Genomic DNA, 25622 nt, shown 5'->3' with positions numbered 1-25622 from the left:
GGCGCATGCGCCGTTCCCACACAGCGGCGTACATGATAGTGGATGGAACGGGCCCCGTTCGCAGTCCCTATGGGACTGGAGCTGCCGTATTCCATGTCTGTATGTGTCGTTAATCGACACATACAGAAATGGAAAAAAAAATGGCAGCCCCCATAGGGAAGAAAAAGTGTAAAAATAAAAAAAAGTAACACACAAACACACAAATTAATCCAAACGTTTTTAATAAAGCACTAACATCTTTAACATATTAAAAAAAAATTGTGGTGACACTGTTCCTTTAAGGCGTAACTAAACTTTCGCCCAAAAAAAAAAAATTAAACTGCTATTATGTCACTTTATGTGAATACATTACTCCTAGTAATTTTTTTCACTTCAAAGTACCTTTTTTGCAGATTTTTTTCCTTGTGCAACAGTCATCATCTATTTTCTCACACTTCATGATTCTGGCCAGTTGCTAGGGGCGTGTCTTACTGCGTGTGATGTTTCCAGTACTGTATGCAATATTCAATCTGCGCATAGTTCCCATCATGTATCTAAAGAGCCAGCCAATGAGGAAAAACCCCAGGTCCTTGTTCTGCCTATTTTTGCTTTCTATATATGAACAGAGCTGCCTGTGCTGCTGAACCGTGGTTTGTGGAACACCCCCATAACTTTTGAACGGCTCGAGGTAGAGGGTTGAAATTTAGTGGGATTTAATGGGGTCCTAAAATCTACCAGTTAACGCCCCAAAAAAACACCCCCACCCCCTTGGGGCGGTGAAGTGGGCGGGGGCACCAAAATCTTAAATGGCACGGGGGATTGAGTGGGGGCTCATTTGAAAGCTCTTTTCAATACAAAAACGATGTTGCAAACGATTTTGAGATAGGATTTTTTTTTTGCTGCAATATTTAACTATAAAGTTATCTTCATTACCGGCTACCGCCGGTGTTAGCATTACCCAAAGTGTACCGTGCGGGTAAAATTCTAAATGTGTGTGGGCGCATGTGCGTGTGTGACCGCATGTGCGTGTGTGACCTTGGGAATGTCACATCAAGGTGACTTTAAATTAAGTTATGAGGGTGTTCTGGAACTTTTGGTGGGCACTGTATACATATATATATATCTCAACCTACTGGGGTGTTTGTGGGAGCTGTACATTATATTAGTACACTTAGGCCCCATGCACACGAACGTGTTTTTGCGGCCGCAATTTGCCCGCAAATCTGCATGTGAATTGCAGCCCCATTCATGTCAATGGGCCCATGAACACAACCGTGGTTTCCACGGTCCGTGCATTGCCCAGGAGCCTGGACCGCAAAAAGTTAGGACATGTCTTATTACGGCCGTATTTTGCGGTCCAGGCTCATAGAAATAAATGCAGGCGGCCATGTGCACGGTGCGCGATTTGCCGGCGGCCCGCAGGTGACACTCCTCAGCCGTTCGTGCCGCGAATCACTGCCGTGCACGTCACTACGGTCGTGTGCATGAGGCCTTACAGCTATAATAACCTGTAGTTTCTTTACAGTCTGTTCACATGGAGTATTTTTGCAGGCAGAAAAATTCTGCCTCAAAATTTCTTCAGGAATTTTGAGGCAGATTTTGACCTGCCTGCACTTTCTTGCTGCGGTTTTTGCCACAATGCCCTCTGTAGATACTGCCACTCACCCACCCGTAGAAAATGCCCCATTGCCCTCTATAGATACTGTCACGCACCCACCCGTAGATAATGCCACAGTGCCCTCTGTAGATAATGCCACACACCCCCACTAGATAATGCCACAGTGCCCTCTGTAGATACTGCCACAGACCCATGCATAGATAATTCCACAGTGCCCTCTGTAGATAATGCCACAGTACCCTCTGTAAATGCTACCGCCTAGATACTGCCACAGTGCCCTCTAGATACTGCCACAGGGGATCCTCCTGGATCGGATTGTGATGTCAGGGGCAACCCCAGAGCCGGTGTCCCAGAGCCGGTGTCCCATAAATAAATAAATTAAGAGGACCAACCCGGACCAGACCCTTGAATATAATTAATAAAAATATAAATATAAAGTGCACACTAGTAAGTTGACGGATTCGTAGATGCTGATCCCAATCGGAGACCCGACCTGTAACCAGATATCACGGGTTACGACCAGGATGAGCAACACGGAGTGAAAATCTAATTCATACACATAGATTTATACGTATATAATGTTTACAATAAATTAAATCCCATTTTGAAAGATTAATTAATGACATGATAGCAAACACCTTTGTGCATACATATCCCCCACAGTGATAGACATTAATTATACATATATATAAAGATATACAAATACACTCAAAATATTAACATAACCATAAAATTATACACCATAATTATATAAATAAATAAATATTAATACCCAATAGGTATGTGTACACATCTAAACTTCCCATAATAAAAAATTATTATTATTTTATGATATATATACATATAAGAAAGGAAGGGGAAAAAAGAGGGGAAAGGGAAGGGGAAAACCATACATACATATAAATACATTATTCATATGACCACTCGTACATACATAAAAATCCATACATATATAACTCATAGAAATATAGCCATGCATTATATTTCGTAACTTCGCATCCTCCAGCATATATAATCATCGGCACTAATCCATATATTTCGGACTTTTTCGGTATCACTTTCTACAGAAATCCGTTAATTCGACACTAGCAACAAATTAAAAAACAGCATTAGTCTTAAACACAGCAATTACAAAAAGGATGCAAAACTTTGTGATTCGTTCAGACCCCTTGGGGACATTGTGTCCAAAGTAACAATCCATTTCATTTCCTTTCTCAGTGCCACAGTGCCCTCTGTAAATGCTACCGCCTAGATACTGCCACAGTGCCCTCTAGATACTGCCACAGGGGATCCTCCTGGACCGGAATGTGATGTCAGGGGCAACCCCAGAGCCGGTGTCCCAGAGCAGGCACTAGTAAAGGCTCTGCTCCAGAACTCTGGGGAAGCCCCTGACATCAGTGTCCATATATGGACCGTGATGTCAGGGGCTTGCCCAGAGCTGCAGTCCTGCAGCAGAGCCGCTTCTAGAACACTGCTTGGGATTCCAGCTCTGCTCCTGACAACACTGTCCATATATGGGCAGTTATGTCAGGTGCAACCCCAGAGCTGGAGTCCCGGGGAGAGCGCTAATAGTACTCTGCCTGGGTCTCCAGCTCTGCTTCTGACATCACTGTCCAAATATGGACAGTGATGTCAGGGCAACCCCAGAGCCGGAGTCCCAGGCAGAGCACTACTAGTGCTCTACCCGGGACTCCCGCTCTACTCCTGACATCACCGTCCATATATGCACAGTGATGTCAGGGGCAACCCCAGAGCCGGAATCCTGGGCAGAGCGCTACTAGCGCTCTACTCTGGGACTCCGACTCTGGGGAAGCCCCTGACATCACTCTCCATGTCTGGACAGTGATGTCAGAGACTTCCCCAGAGTTCCGGAGCAGATTCTATACTAGATTCTATACTAGTGCTCTGCCCGGGACTGTAGCTCTGGGGAAGCTCCAGATATCACTGTCCACTGTGTATATAGAGGGGAAAAGAGGGTGCAGGGAGGTGGCAACGGGCGGAGGCTTCTTCTGCCCAAGCGACTCTGTACACACGGACATTAGCAGAGCCCATCACATTCTCTTCCCTGCGCTCTGCTAACGCTGATGCTGCTGCAGAATCAACTGTAGCCTCTGGTGCCGATGTGGCCGACACGATGCAGGACCTGTGAGTGACGTCACAGATCTGCACTGTCAGAAGCTGGGCGTTCTGAAGAGAAGTGGATGATACTTCTCTTCAGAGCCCCCAGCTAGTAAAAGTATTAAAAACGCCCCGATGTACGCACATAATACACGCCCACTTGGACTTTTACTTTTAAACACACCCACTTGGACTTTTGCAAGCCTCATTTGCATAACTACAAAAATGGTCATAACTTGGCCAAAAATGCTCGTTTTTTAAAAATAAAAACGTTACTGTAATCTACATTGCAGCGCCTATCTGCTGCAATAGCAGATAGGGGTTGCAAAATCTGGTGACAGAGCCTCTAAGTAGTTTCACAAATTACAGTATAAAGTCGTGAAATACGCTTGACAGATTTATTCAAGTTATTAACCCCTTCCCGCTCAGCTCAGTACTATTACGTCATGCTGAGCGCATCGTTTGCGCTCAGCTCAGTAAATGTACTGACCTGATTTCGCACAGCGCCATCTTTCCCCGGCGTGTGTTTGAGCTGTGATAACTGCTGTTTCCAACAGCAGGCTATCACAGCTCAGTATGCAGGGACCAATTGCGGTGGCGCCCGCCGATTAACCCCATAGAAGATCGCGGCTTCTTAGGGATTAAGGCATCATTGACTCTCGTGACATCGCGGGCGCCAATGGGTGCTATGGCAACTGTAGGCCTAACAATGGCCTCCGGTTACCATCTTTGGAAGCCTAGTGCGTCCTGACAAGGTCAGGTCACACTATGCTCGCTGTCATTGAGTGGCTGATAGCTCTAATATACTGCTCTACGCATGTAGTGCAGTGTATTAGAATTGTGATGGGCTTCCTGCCATCAAGTGTGGGACAAAAAAAATAAAAGTAAAAAAGAAGTTGTATAAAAATAAAAAATAAAAAAGTTTTAAAATAATAAAAGTTAAAATCCCCCTTTTTCCCTTATCAGTCTTTTATTATTATTATTATTTAAAAAATAAATAAACTATACATAATTGGTATTGCCGCATCCGTGACGGCCTGAGCTCCAAAACTATTTGGTTATTTATCCTGCTCGGTGAATGCCGTAAAAGAAAATAATAATAAACCGTACCAGAATCACAATTTTTTGGTCACTTCCCTTCCCAAAAAATTGAATAAATAGAGATCAAATAGTCGCATGTACCTAAAAATTCCCTAGAAACGTCAGTTCGTTACGCAAAAAACAAGCCCCCACATGTCTTTTTTTTTCATGGAAAAATAAAAAAGTTATGGCTCTTAGAATAAGGCAACACAAAAAGTAAATGATTTTTTAGAAAAAGTATTTTATTGTACAAACACAAGACATAAAAAAAAACTATAAACATAGGGTATCGCCGTAATCGTATCGCCACGCAGAATTTATTGAATGTCATTTATAGCGCACAGGGTGAACGCTGTAAAATAAAGGAATAAAAACAATAGTAGAATTGCTGTTTTTTAGTCACCACGCCTAGTCAAAGTCGCATGCAGACTATGAAAACTGCAATGAATTCCTCAAGGGGGTCTAGTTTTCAAAATGGTGTCACTTTTCTGTACTGGTACCTCAGAAGCTCTGCAAAAGTGACATGGCGCCCAGAAACCAATCCAGCAAAATCTTCATGGAGCCCTGCCGACCACATATGGGGTATTGCCGTAATTGGGAAAAATTACTTTAAAAATGTTGGGCTGCTTTTCCTCCTTTAGTCCTTGTAAAAATTACAAATTTGTACCTTTTATCGGAAAAAGATATGATTTTCAATTGCACAGCCTAATTCCAAAAAATGCAGCAAAAAACCTGTGGGGTCTAAATGCTCACTATACCCCCTCGATAAATTCCTTGAGGTGTATAGTTTGCCAAATGGGGTCACTTTTGGGGGGTTTCCACTGTTTTAGCACCACAAACCTCTTCAAACCTGACATGGTGCCTAAAATATATTCTAATAAAAAGGAGGCCCCAAAATCCACTAGGTGCTCCTTTGCTTCTGAGGCCGATGCTTCAGTCCATTAGGACACTAGGGTCACATGTGGGATATTTAAAAAAACTGCAGACTTAGTTGCGTTTCTCAGGTAAAACCTTCTGTTTTACAGAAAAAAAAATAATAAAAAGGAATTTCTGACAAAAAAAAACAATTTGTAAATGTCACCTCTACTTTGCTTTTAAATTATTCTGAAATGCCTAAAAGGTTAAGAAACTTTCTGAATGCTGTTTTGAATACTTTGAGGGTTCTACTTTTTAAAATTGGGTGTTTTATGGTGGTTTCTAATATATAAGACGCTCAAAACCACTTCAGAACTGAACTGGTACTTTAAAAAAAAGTCATTTGAAATTTTGTTCAAAATATGAGAAATTGCTGCTTATGTTCTAAGCCTTGTAACGTCCTAGAAAAAAAAAGAATGTTTAAAAAAACGATGCAAACATATAGCAGACTTATGGGAAATGTTAACTAGTAACTATTTTGTGTGGTATTACGATCTGTCTTACAAGCAGATACATTTAAATTCAGAAAAATTCTAATTTTTCCAAATTTTATCTAAATTTGGCTATTTTTGATAAATAAACACTGAATATATCGACCAAATTTTTCCACTAACATAAAGTCCATTGTGTCACGAGAAAACAATCTCAGAATCGCTTGGATAGGTATAAGCATTTCAGTGTTCTTACCATATAAAGTGACACGTCAGATTTGAAAAATGGGCTCCGAGCCTTTAGGCCCAAACTAGACCACGTCATTCAGGGGTTATATAAAGGATAATTTCAAATTAGATCTGGAAGAGTCACCATAGCTAGGTAAGGAGTTCAACAGATGTCTTATGCGAAGAAATTTATAGAAATGACTTTGAGGAATGTTAAATGTACTGCAAATGTCCATAAGATGATACTGAACTATAATGTCAGAAAGGTTCCCCATTCCTGCATCAATCCAATTTTGGATAACAATATCAGGGATAAGAAAGGGAATGAGTCGAAGTGGAAAATCCGAAGATCTCATAGGTAAAATAGGTTGTCACACAGAATTTTTTCCAAACTTTAAATCCTGCATCTAAAGTAAAAAAATTTGGGTATCGAATCACCCCTAGGGATTAGCCACAGTTGGGCATCAACAGGAACCTTGTCATATATACTTTTCCCAATTGCTATCCAATGTTTAATTGGGTTATTAGTTTTCCAAAATCTAGTTTGGTCAAGGATCACTGCAAAATAGTAATAAGACATCTGCGGAAGACCCAAACCCCCCTTTGGATATAGGTCTATATAAGACTTCCGCTGTAATTCTGGGCCGGGAATGTTTCCACACATACTTATTGATCAGACCCTGCAGCTTTTTAAGATAAGATCTTGGTAGGAATATAGGCACATTTCTAAACATGTATAAGATTTTGGGTAGCACCGTCATTTTAACAGCAGATATTCTTCCCACCCAGGACGTTTTAATTTTCAAATAGGTAACTGTCCGTAAAATCCTAAACTACAAATGTATTTCGTTATCTATCCCGCACGGTGAATGCCATAAAAGAAAATGGTAATAAACCATACCAGAATCACAATTTTTTTGGTCACTTCACCTCCCAAAAAATTGAATAAAAAGAGATCAAAAAGTTGTATGTACCTAAAAATGGTCTTGATCGAAACTATAGTTCAATACGCAAAAAACAAGTCCTCACACAGCTTTCCTGATGGAAAAATAATAAAGGTTATGGCTCTTAGAATAAGGCAACACAAAAAGTAAATGCTTTTTTATAAAAAGTATTTTATTGTGCAAACGCCATAAGACATAAAAAAGCTATAAACATAGGGTATCGCCGTAATCCTATCGCCCCGCAGAATAAAGTGAATATGTCATTTATAGCGCAAGGTGAACGCTGTGAAAAAAAGGAATAAAAAACAATAGTAGACTTGCTGTTTTTTAGTCACCACACCTCTTAAAAATAGAATAAAAACTATAAGAATGTCTCATGCACCCCATGAAAACTACAATGAATTCCTCGAGGGGTCTAGTTTCCAAAATGGGGTCACTTTTAAGGGGTTTACCCTGTACTGGTACCTCCGAAGCTGTGCAAATGCGACAGGGCGCTCAGAAACCAATCCAGCAAAATCTACATGCCAAATAGCGCTCCTGCCTTTCTGAGCGCTGCCATTTGTCCAACCAGCAGTTTATGACCACATGTGGGGTATTGCCGTAATCGGGAGCAATTGCTTTACAAATGTTGAGGTGCTTTTTCTCCTTTATTCCTTGTCAAAATTAGATTTTCAATTGCACATTCTAATTCCACAAAATGCAGCAAAATACCTGTGGGGTCTAAATGCTCACTATACCCCTCGATAAATTCCTTGAGGGGTGTAGTTTGCCAAATAGGGTCACTTTTGGGGGGTAAACACTGTTTTGGCACCACAAGACCTCTTCAAACCTGACATGATGCCTAATAAAAAGGAGGCCTCAAAATCCACTAGGTGTTCCTTTGCTTCGGAGGCCGGTGCTTCAGTCCATTAGCGCACTAGGGCCACATGTGGGATATTTCTCAAAACCGAAGAATCTGGGCAATAAGTATTGAGTTGCTTTTCTTTGGTAAAACCTGTTTACAGAAAAAAATGGAATAAAAAGGATTTTCTGACAAAAAAATAAAAAAATGAAATACTTTGCTTTAAATTCCTGTGAAACACCTAAACGGTTAATAAACTTTATAAATGCTGTTTTGAATACTTTGAGGGGTCTAGTTTCTAAAATGGGGTGTTTGATAGGGGTTTCTAATATATAGGCGCCTCAAAGCCACTTCAGAACTAAAAAGAGTGGCTAGAAATTGCTGCTTATGTAAGCAAGGCTGCTTAAAGGGAATGTGTTGCCAGCAAAACATGTTGTTTGTTTTTTTTTTAGTTAAACAATTAGTGTGTAGGTGATTAAACATTGTTCTAATTTTATTTTATTTTTTCACGAGTCAGAAAATATTATCAATTGGATTCTAATTTATAATATTTTCCATTGCTGGTCACTAGATGGAGCCATTCCCAAAATTGCATCATTGCATGTGGTAAAGCAACCACATTGCTTTATGCTGCAAAATTGGGTAAAAATCCCTCGCTCTAGTGAGCTCTCAGAATCCCCCCCTCCTTTATCCTGGCTAGTGCCGGGAGAAACGAGGGGTTTGAACGGTCTAACCTCCTACACTGTGTGTCGCCATTTTTTGAGCTAACACACAGTGTAGTAGGTTTACATACAGTAGTAAACACACACTGAAACACAAACATACATAGAAATCCCTTACCTGCTCCAGTCGCCGCCGCTCCCTCCGGTCCATCCGCTCCGTCTGCTGTCGCTGCTCCATGTGCACAAGTCCGGAAGCCGCGACCGGAAGTAGTAATATTACTGTCCGGCCGCGACTTCCAGTCCGCAGGAAAATGGCGCCGGACGGCGCGCATTTCAAATTGAACTGTGTGGGAGCGGTGCATGCGCCGTTCCCACACAGCGGCGTACATGATAGTGGCTGGAACGGGCCCCGTTCGCAGTCCCTATGGGACTGGAGCTGCCGTATTCCATGTCTGTATGTGTCGTTAATCGACACATACAGAAATGGGAAAAAAAATGGCAGCCCCCATAGGGAAGAAAAAGTGTAAAAATAAAAAAAAGTAACACACAAACACACAAATTAATCCAAACGTTTTTAATAAAGCACTAACATCTTTAACATATTAAAAAAAAAATTGTGGTGACACTGTTCCTTTAAGCCTTGTAACGTCATAGAAAAAAAAAGAAGGATGTTCAAAAAAATGATGCCAACATATAGTAGTCATATGGGAAATGTGAACTAGTAACTATTTTGGGTGGTATAACCCTTTGTCTTACAAGCAGATGCAAGTAAATTCAGAAAAATTCTATTTTCATTTTCTCTAAATTTAGCTATTTTTCACAAACACTGAATAGATCGACCAAATTTTAGCACTAACATAAAGCCCAATGTGTCACGAGAAAACAATCTCAGAATCGCTTGGATAGGTTTAAGCATTTCGAAGTTATTACCACATAAAGTGAAATATGTCCGATTTGAAAAATGGGCTCTGAGTCTTCAGGCCCAAACTAGGCTGCGTCCTTAAGGGGTTAAGGTCCGTATTTAAAAGTGATATAGGCCTGAAATTACCCAGTCTATCGCGAGACTTCCCCGGTTTTGGTAAGATAACTTCCGTGGCACTTAACATTTCATCAGGAAACCTGCCTCCATTTTGTATGGAATTGAATAGATTCAACAAGTGAGGCAACAGAATAGAGCTGAACTTCTTATAATAATTGGTAGTAAAACCATCTGGACCTGGAGCCTTATGAGATTTCAAAGACCTAATCGCCGGTAGAATTTCAATTTCAGAAATGGATGAAGATAAGTCCTCAAGTTGCTGAGAGGAGGCTAAGGGTAGGTTCACATGTCGAAAAAAGGAAGAGATGTTGGGCAAGGTGGGTTGTATAGAATCTAAATTATCCTTAAGATTATACAAGTCAGCGTAATAATCTGCCATCACATTAGCTATGTCTTGAGGTATAAAAACTTTCTCCTTGTTTGCGTTATACAAAAAAGGGATCCTAGATTGGGTGGATTTTTGTTTAAGATGTGAAGCTAAAAGAGCACTGGCTTTGTTATGATACCCATAATATCTCGCTTTAACCCCCTCAGAGACTGTTCATTTTTATATAAAATTGGTGTATTTGATTTAGCAAATTTCTAATCCTATCTGCCCTTTAAGGACCGTAAGGGTATGTTCACACGAGGGCGTCCGTTACGGCTGAAATTAAGGGGATGTTTCAGCCTGAAAACATCCCCGTAATTTCAGCCGTACCGGCATGTGCAGGCGCTTGAACGCCGCGTCCATTACGGCCGTAATTAGCGCTGCTATTCATTGGAGTCAATGAATAACGGCTCCAATTACGGCCAAAGAAGTGACAGGTCACTTCTTTGACGCGGGCGTCTATTTACGCGCCGTCATTTGACAGCGGCGCGTAAATTTACGCCTCGTGTGAACAGACAAACGTCTGCCCATTGCTTTCAATGGGCAGATGTTTGTCAGCGCTATTGAGGCGCTATTTTCAGACGTAATTCGGGGCAAAAACGCCCGAATTACGTCCGTAAATAGGCCGTGTGAACATACCCTAAATCTGCTTATTACATACACTGAGTTGAGTAATTGTAGAGAAGTGTAATTGCAACTCAGCCTTCATTCTTTTATCTCTAGATGCGATGCTAATGAAGTGACCTCTGATATATGCTTTATGAGCACACCAAAGTGTGTTATAAGAAAAATCCTCAGACATATATTATTTAAGGAGAATTCACTTAATAAATTCTCAATGGTATTTATGTATTTAGGGGATTGCAAAAAGTAATTATTAAGACACCATAGGGATGATGGAGGAGTACCGTACTTTCCGCTATGGAAACCAATATTGGAGCATGATCTGACCAGTCTATGGTTCTAATTCTAGAAGACCATACCCGTTGAACCAATAAGTTATCAGCAAAAATCATATCAATCAGAGAGTAAGTCTTATGTGGATTAGAAAAAAGTATAATCTCTATCAGAAGGGTGTTGAAGCCTCAAGACATCCAATAGGGCTTCTTTATGAGCAAGATCAAACAAATCTGAAGGTTTATTTGTTACCCTTTGAACAGTAGTATCTAAAGAAGGCCACATTACTCGATTGAACCCGATTTGTGTCAAGTAATCAATTTAAAAATAGACTGAAAGAACCTCCTTTGTCTCTTGTTGGGAACATAGATTGACACTAAGGTATATGCAACCTTGCTAATATCACAAACTAACATGACGTATCTCCCATACGGATCAATCTGAGACGACTTTAATGTGAAAGCTACCGAATTCCTCACTATTATAGCCACTCCTCATTTTAGTGCAGGAGAAACAAAAATATGTGGGAAGTGCTTATGATGAGTCTACAAATATCTGTCTGATTTAAATGTTTTTCCTGAATACATATGATATCTGCATGTGTTCTTTGGGCTTCCTTCCACACCATAGACTGTTTAAAAGGACTATTAAGTCCCTTTACATTGAGCGAGACTATTTGCAACACCATTTCACTGAAAAAATATGGCCATCTAATGGAACCCCCATTGGACTATTTGCTAACACATGAATCAGAATGAGATCACTATATTCAAAGTATCTTACACATGCCCGAATGGACCTGAGAACAGAAAAATAATTAAAACTAACATAAATACATACATTGAACAAGTTCCTGAATAAGAAAACATCGCAACCAAAGGCAGGATGACTTGGGAAGGAAAAGAGACACATCATTTGCAGTGTTTCAACTTGAACTGTACCATGACCTATATATGAAACATAAGAGTTTTAGAAGATAAGAAAACAATGGTAGCAAGGACTTGCGCCACCATATTTCAAATCACTCGAACGAAACAGAAGACTCCAGTTCCATCAGCAGAACTACCAAAACGCGGTCAAGATTTAGTTACCCATTCTTCTTCCAATCTAAGTGTGGACTTCTGTTTTGGAGGAGTAGAAGAGGGGTTTGGATCCAACTGCCAACCTTGAATGAGTTGCATTACTTTCCCTGGAGAAGTCTCAATCGCTTTCCTGCCATCTTTCGAGATCACCATCTCTACTGGAAAACACCATGTATAGGGAATATTATGCATTCTCAGGATTTTTGCAGCTTCCTGAAATTCCCTTCTCGCCAGCGGATAGATCTGTAAATACAGACATGTCTTTCAGGTAGATCCACAGGATTTCTAGCCGCTTGCATCATCTGTTCTTTAAAATGGTAAAAATGCAACCGAGCAATAATATCCGTGGCAATGGCGGCAGATAATTCCTTAGGCTTCGGAATGTGGAGCACTCTATCAGTAAGCAGATCTTGTTGGGGCGCATCAGGTAAAAGAGTAACAAAAAAGTCAGTGAGAAATTTCCCAAGTTCCGGTTTAATCGGTTCCCCTAAATCGCTCGTTATTTCACCTGGAGAGATCCTCCATGTCCGCTAATTTCATGGCTCCCTCCTCTTCCTTCAAAGAAGTATTAAAGAGACTCTGTCACCACATTATATGTGGCCTATATTGTACATGATGTGATCGGCGCTGTAATGTAGATTACAGCAGTTTTTTATTTATTTAGAAAAACTATAATTTTTGACGGAGTTAAGACCTATATTAGCTTTATGCTAATGAGTTACTTAATGAACAACTGGGCGTGTTTTACTTTTTGGCCAAGTGGGCGTTCTACAGAGGAGTGTATGACGCTGACCAATCAGCGTCATACACTTCTCCCCATTCATTTACACAGCACATAGCGATATAACTATATCGCTATGTGCAGCCACATAAACACACTGTAACGTTACTGCAGTATCCTGACAATGAATATACATTATCTCCAGCCAGGACGTGATGTCTATTCAGAATCCTGACACTTCTGTAGCGTCTCTGATATTTACAGCAAGGCAAGCATAATCTCGCGAGATTACGATGTAACCTGTAATTTCAAACGAGATTACGTTTGCCTTGCTGTAAATATCACAGAGACACTACAGAAGTGACAGGATTCTGAATACACATCACGTCCTGGCTGGAGATAATGTAAATTCATTGTCCGGACACTGCAGTAACGTTATAGTGTGTTTATGTGGCTGCACATGTGCTGTATAAATGAATGGGAGAAGTATATGACGCCGATTGGTCAGCTTCATGCACTTCTCTCCACAACGCCCACTTGGCCAAAAAGTAAAACACGCCCAGTTGTTCATTAAGAAAGTCATTAGCATAAAGCTAATATAGGTCATAACTCCGTCAAAAACGATCGTTTTTCTAAATAAAAAAACACTGCTGTAATCTACATTACAGCGCCGATCACATCATGTACAATATAGGCCACTAATGTGCTGACAGAGCCTCTTTAAGATCAACTAGCTCATTATGAGCATTTGAAAATTCTGCCATTTTGGTCTCCATGTGGGACGTTCTTTCTCCTAATGCAGAGAATTCGGCCTGTATATTCAGAAAGGCTGTCTGTATGTCCTTCTGCAGAGGCGTAGCTAGGTTCTCCAGCACCCGGGGCAAAGATTCAGTTTGGCGCCCCCCCCCCCAACCTCTTTCCCGACATCTCGTTCCCCCTCACCGTGTTTGTTTTCTCTACCAATCGACGTGTCATTTCTTTTCCACATTTCTTTTTATGTAACGTGAGCATAAAAACATTTGTACGTTTTACAAGCAATATGGTTCTATACACAACACCAGAACCAAGATCAGTACATATATACAGCACCAGCACAAATGCAGCTCAATTTAGTGCAACCCCTGCTGTACAGGTTTGTACGGCGTAAAACTACAGCTCCCAGCATGGACCGAACAATGGTAAGGATATGCTGGGAGTTGCTGTTTCACAAAAAAATAAATCCTATCATAATCATCTCACTGCAAATCATACAGTGACAACATTACTGATTAGAGGCAGAATAAACATTTACATTAAGTGACTCACCGGTGACGTCTCAGATTCTAGTTCTTTTTCTCCATCCGGTCCAGACCTCTATGATGACTTCTCCCGGTCACAGACCATTTCTGCAGTTTGCCGCTCACATGTCTTCAGCTTCTCAATTTTCCAACATTTCTGCACCTATAAATAAAGATAAAGTTCTCATTATACCACACACTACACCCCTAAATATAATAGCGCCATACACTGCACCTCTAATTATAATAGCACCATACACCGTGTCCCATACACACACACTGTGCCCCCTATAGATAGTGCCTCCCATAGAGCCCCCTGTAGATAGTGCCCCCATATAGCCCACCCTTGTATAGTGTCCCACATATAGCTCCCCATATAGTGCTCTACAGATATCCCACCCCTGTATATAGCCCCCCTGTATATAGTGCTCCACGTATAGCCCAACCCTGTATATAGCCCCCCTGTAGATATAGCCCATCCCTGTATATAGTGCTCCACAGATAGCCCACCCCTGTATATAGCCCCCCTGTAGATATAGCCCACCCCTGTATATAGCCTCCTGTAGATAAAGCCTACCCCTGTATATAGTGCTCCACAGATAGCCCAACCCTGTATGTAGCCCCCTGTAGATATAGCCCACCCCTGTATATAGTGCTCCACATATAGTCCACCCCTGTATATAGTGTTTCACAGATAGCCCACCCCTGTATATAGTGCTCCACTAGATAGTCCACCCCTGTATATAGTGCTCCACAGATAGCCCACCCCTGTACATATAGTCCACCCCTGTATATAGTGCTCCACTACATAGTCCACCCCTGTATATAGTGCTCCACAGATAGCCCACCCCTGTATATACTATATACAGGGGTGGGCTATCTGTGGAGCACTATATACAGGGGTGGACTATATGTACAGGGGGGGCTATATACAGGGGTGGGCTTTCTGTGGAGCACTATAGGGGGAGCCATTTGTGGGAAACTATCTACAGGGGTGGGCTATATCTACAGGGGTGGGCTATATATACAGGGGGCTATATCTACAGGGGGGCTATATACTATATAGCTCCCCTGTAGCTATAGCCCACCCCTGTATATGGTGCTCCATAGATATCCCCCCCTGTAGATAAACACCCCTCCATAGAAAAAAGCCCCCCGCGTGTAGATAAAGCCCCCCCGTGCAGACAAATTCCCCCCCCCCCCCGTAGATAAAGTCCATCCCCCGTAGATAAAGTCCATCCCCCGTAGATAAAGTCCATCCCCCGTAGATAAAGGGCCCCCCCGTAGATAAAGGCCCCCCCCGTAGATAAAGTCCCCCCTGCATAGATAAAGTCCCCCCTGTAGATACAGCCACACGCTGTTATTACAATAAAAAAATAAACAAACTATTCAAACTCACCTTATTCCCGCTCCCACGCCGTCTGGCAGCCATGGAGACCTGCTCTCTTCTGCGCAGGTCTCCTGGGGGTTGAACGCAGCGTCTATGAAAGGTGCTGATTGGCTGGGCAGGATGACTTTCCCTGTCACTCGGCGCCTTTCATCGATGGAAGCTTCACTGGTACAAAAGGTACCAGTCGCTTCCCCAATGCAAAAGCGCTGAACAGCCGGGCACGGAACGTGCCCGGTCATTCATTGCTTCTAATTGTACCTGTGTCCTATAGACACAGGTACAATTATAGTGCAGGAGGAGGTGGCACTGGCGCCCCACTCTCAGTTGCGCCCGGGGCACATGCGCCGCCTGCCCCCCCCTAGCTACGCCCCTGCCTTCTGGAGAGAGGATCTCAAACCCTCTAGCATAGCATTAAGTATGTCCTCCGACACAGTCTGCATCGATCGAGGTAAGTTTTGCATGGAACATGGCATCCCGCCATCCACAGGGGACAAAATGGGGAGTACTGCGGCATTACTCCGATGAGTGTCAGGTCCACTCGGAAATGAGGTACTGAGGAGAAAGAACAGATCCCGGAGCACTGGCTGTAGAAACAAGTGAGTAAGCTGGCGATGGAGTTTTTCTATCTTCAGGTTCCATGTCCCGTCTTGTAAGAGCGCCATCTTGGGACCTCGTGGAAGGAAAAAACTCGCTGAACTCTCCTTCTTTTTTGACTTCCCCATGTCTAGAAGTATGAGGCAAGTCGTAGTGCATTGTTTGACGAGAATATAGTTTTAGTTAAAGCCGTTTAGAGCCGCTGAGATGTCTGGTGTAACGGAGCCGAGGCAACACTTCTCCATGCTCTTCCGGTCACGCCCCTTATAAAGTTTCTTAACCCTTTAGGCGTTTCACAGGAATTTAAGAAAAAGTAGAGGTGAAATTTACAAATTTCATTTTTTATTGAAAAAATCCTTTTTTATTCAATTTTTTCTTTTTTTTGTTGTAAAAAACACAACTCAATATTTATTGCCCAGATTCTGCAGTTTTAGAAATGTCCCACATGTGGCCCTAGTTTGGTAATGGACTGGCGCACAGGCCTCCGAAGCAAAGGAGCACCTAGTGGATTTTGAGGCCTCCTATTCATTAGGCACCATGTCCGGTTTGAAGAGGTCTTGTGCCAAAACAGTGGAAACCTCCCAAAAGTGACCCCATTTGGCAAACTACACCTCTCAAGGAATTTATCGAGGGGTATAGTGAGCATTTAGACCCCACAGGTTGTTTGCTGCATTTACTGTAATTAGTATGTGAAATTGAAAATCACATATTTCTCTGATTGTGCAAATTTGTAATTTTTACAATGAATAAAGGAGAAAAAGCACCACAACATTTGAAAAGCAATTTCTGCCGATTACGGCAATACCCCTTATGTCGTCATAAACTGCTGGTTGGACAAACGTCAGGGCTCAGAAAGGCAGGAGCGCTATTTGGCATGTGGATTTTGCTGGATTGCTATCTGGGCGCCATGTCGCATTTGCAGAGCTTCTGAGGTACCAGTTCAGGGTAAACCCCTTAAAAGTGACCCCATTTTGGAAACTAGACCCCATGAGGAATTTATTGTAGTTCTCATGGGGTGCATGCGACTTTTTGATCAGATTGTATTCTATTTTTTAAGAGGTGTGGTGTCTAAAAAAAACCTCAATTCTACTATTGTTTTTTATTCTATTTTTTTTTTTACTTCATTCCCTGTGCGCTGTAAATGACATATTAATTTTTTCTACGGGGCGATACGATTACGGCGATGCCATATGTATATTTTTTGTTGTTTTTTTTTTATGTCTTATGGCGTTTGCACAATTAAATACTTTTTATAAAAGATTATGTACTTTTTGTCTTGCAATAATCTAAGAGCCATAACTTTTTTTTTTTTTTTTTTTCATCAAGAAAGCCGTGTAAGGACTTGTTTTTTGCGTAACAAACTTTTTGATCTCCTCCTTTTTATTACAATTTTTGGGAGGTGAAGTGACCAAAAAATTGTGATTCTAGTATGGCGTGCGAGATAAATAACGAAATTCTTTTGTAGTTCACGCCGTTACGGACGCGGCTATACCAATTATTTATAGTTTATTTATAAAAAATGTTAATAATAAAGGACTGATTAGGGAAAAAGAGGGATTTTTTACTTTTATTCCTTTTTTTTTTTTATGAAACTTTTTTTCCACTTTCTTTTTCGTGTTGTAACCCCTAAGAAGCTGCGATCGCTAATGAACGCGGATTCTAAGGGGTTAATTAACAGGGACACCCGCGATCAGTCCCTGCTGAAGGAGCTGTGGCAACTGCTGTACGAGACAGCAGTTATCACAGCTCCTGTATGTGCCGGGGGGGGGGGCCGGAATGGCCGTTTCTTCCGTGACGTACTTCTCCGTCACTGAGCGCGAGCGATACGCTCATCATTATTATGGAATAGTACGTCAAGGAGCGTGAAGGGGTAAAGGAGTTGTACCAGAATCGACATTTTAGTCACAAAGTTGAATTTTCATACAGTATTTGCTTATAATCACTGTTTGATGCAAAGTTGCTTGAAGGTCATTATATTTTTATTGTATTTTTATACACCGTATACTGTGCTCTATTAAAAAATTTAGAATTTGATAGCTGTTCGCCATGTGCAGTATATATTTTTAACACATTTGTGGATGACGCCCAAATATTTAATGTCCTCTGTTTTAGCATTTTTGAGAACACAACCTCTTGTTGATGTAGACGTATGTGGTATATATATGAATTTTTCACACCTTGATCTATTATTTTTACATAGTTTCTGTTTGCAAACCTTTGCTTATATGTGAGTTTTAGGAGCAAATGTATATTATAATTTTATTTTTTAAATAATTCCTGTTTGGCACAAAATTACATGATGGCTGGCAACATCACGTCAAGGCAATTGTCAGGTTGTCTGCTTTCAATAAATATATAGGGTTTGGGCATGCTCTCACTTGTTTAAGGTGTGTAAACCCTGTATTTTATAGGTTGTTACACAGCGTGTTCAGGGCAGATACACTGCAGCGGCTGAAGAAACCGCACCGCAGGTACATATATGAGCGTTTTTTTTCGGCGGCTTTATTCCACTGTGTGGGGACAAGATTTGAAATCTCACCCAAATTGCTGCTACTGTAATAAGCTGCAGATTTTCAGCAATTAATCCGTGGCGTAAAATCTGCATTGTTTATGCCATGTATGTTCCTATCCTACAATCAGATTTTTGGTCTCCAATTCTCTTGATTCAGACATAAATTTCTAGTCGACTGTGCTATTGTTTCCACCAAAAAAATGGAAACCTTACGGAAACAAATGGTAACCATTTGCAACGGAAGCATTACTATTGAAATCAATGGTAATGCAAACAGAAGCTATGGTTTCCATTTGCCTTTACGTTGATGGGTTCCTCCGACGGAAAGGTCTAGCAGAACCCATCAACGGAACTTAACGCTGATGTGAACACACCATTATTTGAGTAATGGGATGTATGATGTGCCGATTATTATGCTTTTTATTGTATTCACAAACCTCACAAAAGTGTGATGTGATTTTCTAACTGCCATTTTTTGTTGCATATGTTTTTTCTATGTTTGCAGGCCTTGTCAGCTTCCACTATGTTTGTCCTGGTAGAAATGGTGGACACTGTGCGGACGACCCCATGGCAGTTTGAACGCAAACTAAATGACTCAATTGCTGAAGAACTGAACAAGAAATTAGCCAATAAGGTGAAATATAATGCAAGATAAATTTTCCACAAGTATCAATAATGTGTGATAATTAGGACCTGTCACCTCTCCTGATATGTCTGTTTTACAAAATAATTGTTTCCCCCATGAAATAACAATTATAGAGCACCTACTCTTAGAACTCCCTGTTGTGCTGTTCCTGCTCATGAATAATTTGACAACTGGGTGTTACCATTTAAGGGTGTGTCCCTACACAATATAACCCTGTCCAATCGATTGTGTTAGAGACTGTGAGACTGTTTGGACACGCCCCGTGGATAAGGGGAATTATAAGGGTATGTTCACACGCTGAGTCCAAAACGTCTGAAAAATACGGAGCTGTTTTCAAGGGAAAACCGCTCCTGATTTTCAGAAGTTTTTTAAGCCACTGGCGATTTTCGCGCCATTATTTCACGGCCGTTTTTGGAGCTGTTTTCAATAGTCTATGAAAAACAGCTCCAAAAACGTCCCAAGAAGTGACCTGAACTTCTTTTTTGCGGCCGTTTTTTTACGCGGACATTTTGAAAAACGGGCGCGTAAAAAAATGGCCCATCGGAACAGATTGCCGTTCTGTTCAATGGGCAGATGTTTGGAGGCGTTCTGCTGACTATTTTTTTCGGGCGTTTACGGCCCGAAAAACGGCCGAAAATGGGCCGTGTGAACATACACTTACACTCAATTTATTCATAAACTTCTAGAAGAAATGACAGAGGAACTGAACAACACAGAGTTCTAAGAAAATATGTTCCAGAACTGTTTTTTTGACCCGTTGATGACTAATGACGAGTATGCTCGTTATGAGCGGTAGGACGTTACCGCATCGGGGTGAATGTACTTGTCCTGCTGATTGCAAGGGCAGAGCAAAAGTGCCCGTGCGATCAGTAGCGGGGCAATGGCTGTAACACACACCCATGGCTCCACTTTAATAGCGGATATCAGAGAAAGCTCTAATCTCTGTCGTTAACACTTTGAATGCCACAATCAATGCTGATCACGGTATTCCAAATGAATTGAAGTGAGTGGAACCCCCTTTTGACCACATCATAGGGAATACTTGTGACACAATCGTGGCCTAAACCTTCTATGGAAAGACCGCTCAGGGTTCATTGAAGGACACTAGGGCTGTTTCACCATATTTCCAGTTAGGGCATATTTAGTATACAGGCAGTTGTTGGGGCATACCTATCAATACACAGGCTAATGTACTGGCATATAGATATGTAATGAATAAAAGTGATCAAACATAAAAAAAAGTAAGTAATATTTATTTTTCCCATATAGGTAACGACCTATAGAATAAAGTTAACATATTGGGGGAGATTTACTAAGCAACGTGTGACCGAGTTCTGGCATAAAATGCAGAAAAAACTGGAGTAAATACTACAACTTGTCCCACAAACAAACAAGCCCTTTTTTATGTCTAAGGCCTTATTCACACGACAGTGAAAAAAAATGTCCATTTAAAACTGATCAACTGTCAGTTTTTCATGGCCATTTTGCATCAGTGTGTCTCTAAATTTTCATCCATTTCCAGTCCGTCTGTCCGTTTTTAATGACCGTTTGACATCCATTTTGCATCAGTTTTTCATGGCCGTTAAAAAAAAACTGATGAATTTCATTGGTCAGGCTTTTTTTGTCCCAACCCCCTAAAAACAGCAAAAGGAAGGTCACATGTTCACCTAGACACTATTTACAGCCTCCCTGTATATGATGCCACGCGCCTCCCTGTAGATGATGCCACACGCCTCCCTGTAGATGATGCCGCACGCCTCCCTGTAGATGATGCCGCACGCCTCCCTGTAGATGATGCCGCACGCCTCCCTGTAGATGATGCCGCACGCCTCCCTGTAGATGATGCCGCACGCCTCCCTGTAGATGATGCCGCACGCCTCCCTGTAGATGATGCCGCACGCCTCCCTGTAGATGATGCCGCACGCCTCCCTGTAGATGATGCCGCACGCCTCCCTGTAGATGATGCCGCACGCCTCCCTGTAGATGATGCCGCACGCCTCCCTGTAGATGATGCCGCACGCCTCCCTGTAGATGATGCCGCACGCCTCCCTGTAGATGATGCCGCACGCCTCCCTGTAGATGATGCCGCACGCCTCCCTGTAGATGATGCCGCACGCTTCCCTGTAGATGATGCCGCACGCCTCCCTGTAGATGATGCCGCACGCCTCCCTGTAGATGATGCCGCACGCCTCCCTGTAGAGGATTCCACACGCCCCCTGTAGATGATGCCACACGCCTCCCTGTAGATGATGCCACACGCCTCCCTGTAGATGATGCCACACGCCTCCCTGTAGATGATGCCACACGCCTCCCTGTAGATGATGCCACACGCCTCCCTGTAGATGATGCCACACGCCTCCCTGTAGATGATGCCACACGCCTCCCTGTAGATGATGCCACACGCCTCCCTGTAGATGATGCCACACGCCTCCTTGTAGATGATGCCACACGCCTCCCTGTAGATGATGCCACACGCCTCCCTGTAGATGATGCCACACGCCTCCCTGTAGATGATGCCACACCTGCCTCCCCTGTAGATGATGCCACACCTGCCTCCCCTGTAGATGATGCCACACCTGCCTCCCCTGTAGATGATGCCACACCTGCCTCCCTGTAGATGATGCCACACCTGCCTCCCTGTAGATGATGCCACACGCCTCCCTGTAGATGATGCCACACGCCTCCCTGTAGATGATGCCACACGCCTCCCTGTAGATGATGCCACACGCCTCCCTGTAGATGATGCCACACGCCTCCCTGTAGATGATGCCACACGCCTCCCTGTAGATGATGCCACACGCCTCCCTGTAGATGATGCCACACGCCTCCCTGTAGATGATGCCACACGCCTCCCTGTAGATGATGCCACACGCCTCCCTGTAGATGATGCCACACGCCTCCCTGTAGATGATGCCACACCTGCCTCCCCTGTAGATGATGCCACACCTGCCTCCCCTGTAGATGATGCCACACCTGCCTCCCCTGTAGATGATGCCACACCTGCCTCCCCTGTAGATGATGCCACACCTGCCTCCCCTGTAGATGATGCCACACCTGCCTCCCCTGTAGATGATGCCACACCTGCCTCCCCTGTAGATGATGCCACACCTGCCTCCCCTGTAGATGATGCCACACCTGCCTCCCCTGTAGATGATGCCACACCTGCCTCCCCTGTAGATGATGCCACACCTGCCTCCCCTGTAGATGATGCCACACCTGCCTCCCCTGTAGATGATGCCACACCTGCCTCCCCTGTAGATGATGCCACACCTGCCTCCCCTGTAGATGATGCCACACCTGCCTCCCCTGTAGATGATGCCACACCTGCCTCCCCTGTAGATGATGCCACACCTGCCTCCCCTGTAGATGATGCCACACCTGCCTCCCCTGTAGATGATGCCACACCTGCCTCCCCTGTAGATGATGCCACACCTGCCTCCCCTGTAGATGATGCCACACCTGCCTCCCCTGTAGATGATGCCACACCTGCCTCCCCTGTAGATGATGCCACACCTGCCTCCCCTGTAGATGATGCCACACCTGCCTCCCCTGTAGATGATGCCACACCTGCCTCCCCTGTAGATGATGCCACACCTGCCTCCCCTGTAGATGATGCCACACCTGCCTCCCCTGTAGATGATGCCACACCTGCCTCCCCTGTAGATGATGCCACACCTGCCTCCCCTGTAGATGATGCCACACCTGCCTCCCCTGTAGATGATGCCACACCTGCCTCCCCTGTAGATGATGCCACACCTGCCTCCCCTGTAGATGATGCCACACCTGCCTCCCCTGTAGATGATGCCACACCTGCCTCCCCTGTAGATGATGCCACACCTGCCTCCCCTGTAGATGATGCCACACCTGCCTCCCCTGTAGATGATGCCACACCTGCCTCCCCTGTAGATGATGCCACACCTGCCTCCCCTGTAGATGATGCCACACCTGCCTCCCCTGTAGATGATGCCACACCTGCCTCCCTGTAGATGATGCCACACCTGCCTCCCTGTAGATGATGCCACACCTGCTTCCCCTGTAGATGATGCCACACCTGCCTCCCTGTAGATGATGCCACACCTGCCTCCCTGTAGATGATGCCACACCTGCCTCCCTGTAGATGATGCCACACCTGCCTCCCTGTAGATGATGCCACACCTGCCTCCCTGTAGATGATGCCACACCTGCCTCCCTGTAGATGATGCCACACCTGCCTCCCTGTAGATGATGCCACACCTGCCTCCCTGTAGATGATGCCACACCTGCCTCCCTGTAGATGATGCCACACCTGCCTCCCTGTAGATGATGCCACACCTGCCTCCCTGTAGATGATGCCACACCTGCCTCCCTGTAGATGATGCCACACCTGCCTCCCTGTAGATGATGCCACACCTGCCTCCCTGTAGATGATGCCACACCTGCCTCCCTGTAGATGATGCCACACCTGCCTCCCTGTAGATGATGCCACACCTGCCTCCCTGTAGATGATGCCACACCTGCCTCCCTGTAGATGATGCCACACCTGCCTCCCCTGTAGATGATGCCACACCTGCCTCCCCTGTAGATGATGCCACACCTGCCTCCCCTGTAGATGATGCCACACCTGCCTCCCCTGTAGATGATGCCACACCTGCCTCCCCTGTAGATGATGCCACACCTGCCTCCCCTGTAGATGATGCCACACCTGCCTCCCCTGTAGATGATGCCACACCTGCCTCCCCTGTACATGATGCCACACCTGCCTCCCCTGTACATGATGCCACACCTGCCTCCCCTGTACATGATGCCACACCTGCCTCCCTGTACATGATGCCACACCTGCCTCCCTGTACATGATGCCACACCTGCCTCCCTGTACATGATGCCACACCTGCCTCCCTGTACATGATGCCACACCTGCCTCCCTGTACATGATGCCACACCTGCCTCCCTGTACATGATGCCACACCAGCCTCCCTGTACATGATGCCACACCAGCCTATCATTGTTCTGAAAACGGCCATGTGAAAGCCGTTAAAAGGACGGCCATCACATGGCCGTTTTTCACTGTCGTGTGAATGAGGCCTAAGTCTAAAAATAAAAAAAATTAATTCATTAGTGAGGAAAAATAAAAAAAATCCTTGCATCCTTAAAGGGAACCTGTCACCAGCATTTCACCTATTAAACCAGCAATACCATGTGGTAGTGGGTGAAAAATCATTTCTATATAACTTATAATTGTCTTCTTAGTTGGCTCTGTAGCTTTAGTATTCCTTTTTTTAGTGTTCCCAAAACGTATGCTAATGAGCAGAAAAGAGTCATATCTTCATTTGAAAAGAGTCAAATCTTCGTTTGAAAAGAGTCAAATCTTCATTCCTCAAGTCTTTCCGAGTTTACCCCGCCTCCTTACTTTTGATTGACAGCTCCTCGCCTTCCCCCAGCACACAAAATCCCGCGCTTGTGCATTGATGTCCTCTTCTGGGTTGTGCGTACAACGGGACACCGGATTATTACGATAAAAGGCGCAAAATGTTTGCAGACCGTTATTTCCAGTCGCAGGAGGAGTTTAGGAGAGGGGATAACGGCAATGAACTTTTTATAGCAGCGGTCAGTGAGGGATAAGAAAAGTTCAAATGGTGAAATGCTGGTGACAGGTTCCCTTTAAAGACACCTTTCACCTGCCCATATATGTGCAGCATGTAATGGGGAGGGCTTCACAAACACTCTCTCTTTAATTTTTTTTCCTATCTTCCTCTGTTATTTACATATCGGTGCCGTTGTAAGTGGCGCCCCTGAACTGTCAATGGGGCGTTTCTATCTAACTCAATGGCAAGGGGTTTGATCTCTTCTTTCTGACACTGTCCAATCAGCTACGAACAGTGTCAGGGCGGCTTGCGTTGTGTAACCTCCCGCGAGAACACACACAGACAGAGAGCGCTATCTGCAGAACCACCAGTCTGTGTGTTCTCGCGGGAGGGAACACAGCGAAAGCCGAACTGACACTGTCCGTAGCTGATTGGACAGTGTCAGAGCGAAGACATCACGCCCCCTTGCCATTTGGATAGAAACACCCCATTGACAGTTCAGGATCTTATTTACATATCGGGCACCAAATATAACGGCACCGATTTGTAAATAATGGAGGAAGTTAGAAAAATTATTTAAAGTGAGACAGTGTTTGTGAAGCCCTGCCCATTACATGCTGCACTCAGCTGCTCATGTATGGGCAGGTGAAAGGTTCTCTTTAATAGGGTAAGCTATCTTGGATTCATTTAGATAGATTTCTGTACGTTCCCTTGCATCCT

The 25622-nt window shown here is 43.7% G+C and overlaps 1 protein-coding gene across 4 annotated transcripts in view; it reads left to right on the top strand.

Annotated features, from left to right (window-relative positions):
• The window catches only part of POLR3H (RNA polymerase III subunit H), a 128245-nt gene that overhangs the window by 5437 nt on the left and 97186 nt on the right, over nucleotides 1-25622 (top strand). For all 4 annotated transcript variants that reach the window (XM_075832292.1, XM_075832293.1, XM_075832294.1 and 1 more), the window contains exon 2: nucleotides 19201-19329. In XM_075832292.1, coding sequence (XP_075688407.1) covers nucleotides 19219-19329 — 111 coding nt within the window. In that variant the 5' untranslated portion in view covers nucleotides 19201-19218. The remainder of the gene's footprint in view (nucleotides 1-19200; nucleotides 19330-25622) is intronic.

This window comes from Rhinoderma darwinii, chromosome 7 (genome assembly GCF_050947455.1).
Source record: "Rhinoderma darwinii isolate aRhiDar2 chromosome 7, aRhiDar2.hap1, whole genome shotgun sequence".
In the NCBI taxonomy this organism is placed as follows: domain Eukaryota; kingdom Metazoa; phylum Chordata; class Amphibia; order Anura; family Rhinodermatidae; genus Rhinoderma; species Rhinoderma darwinii.
The sequence above is the reverse complement of the archived record's forward strand: the minus strand, read 5'-3'. Positions and strand labels throughout refer to the sequence as shown.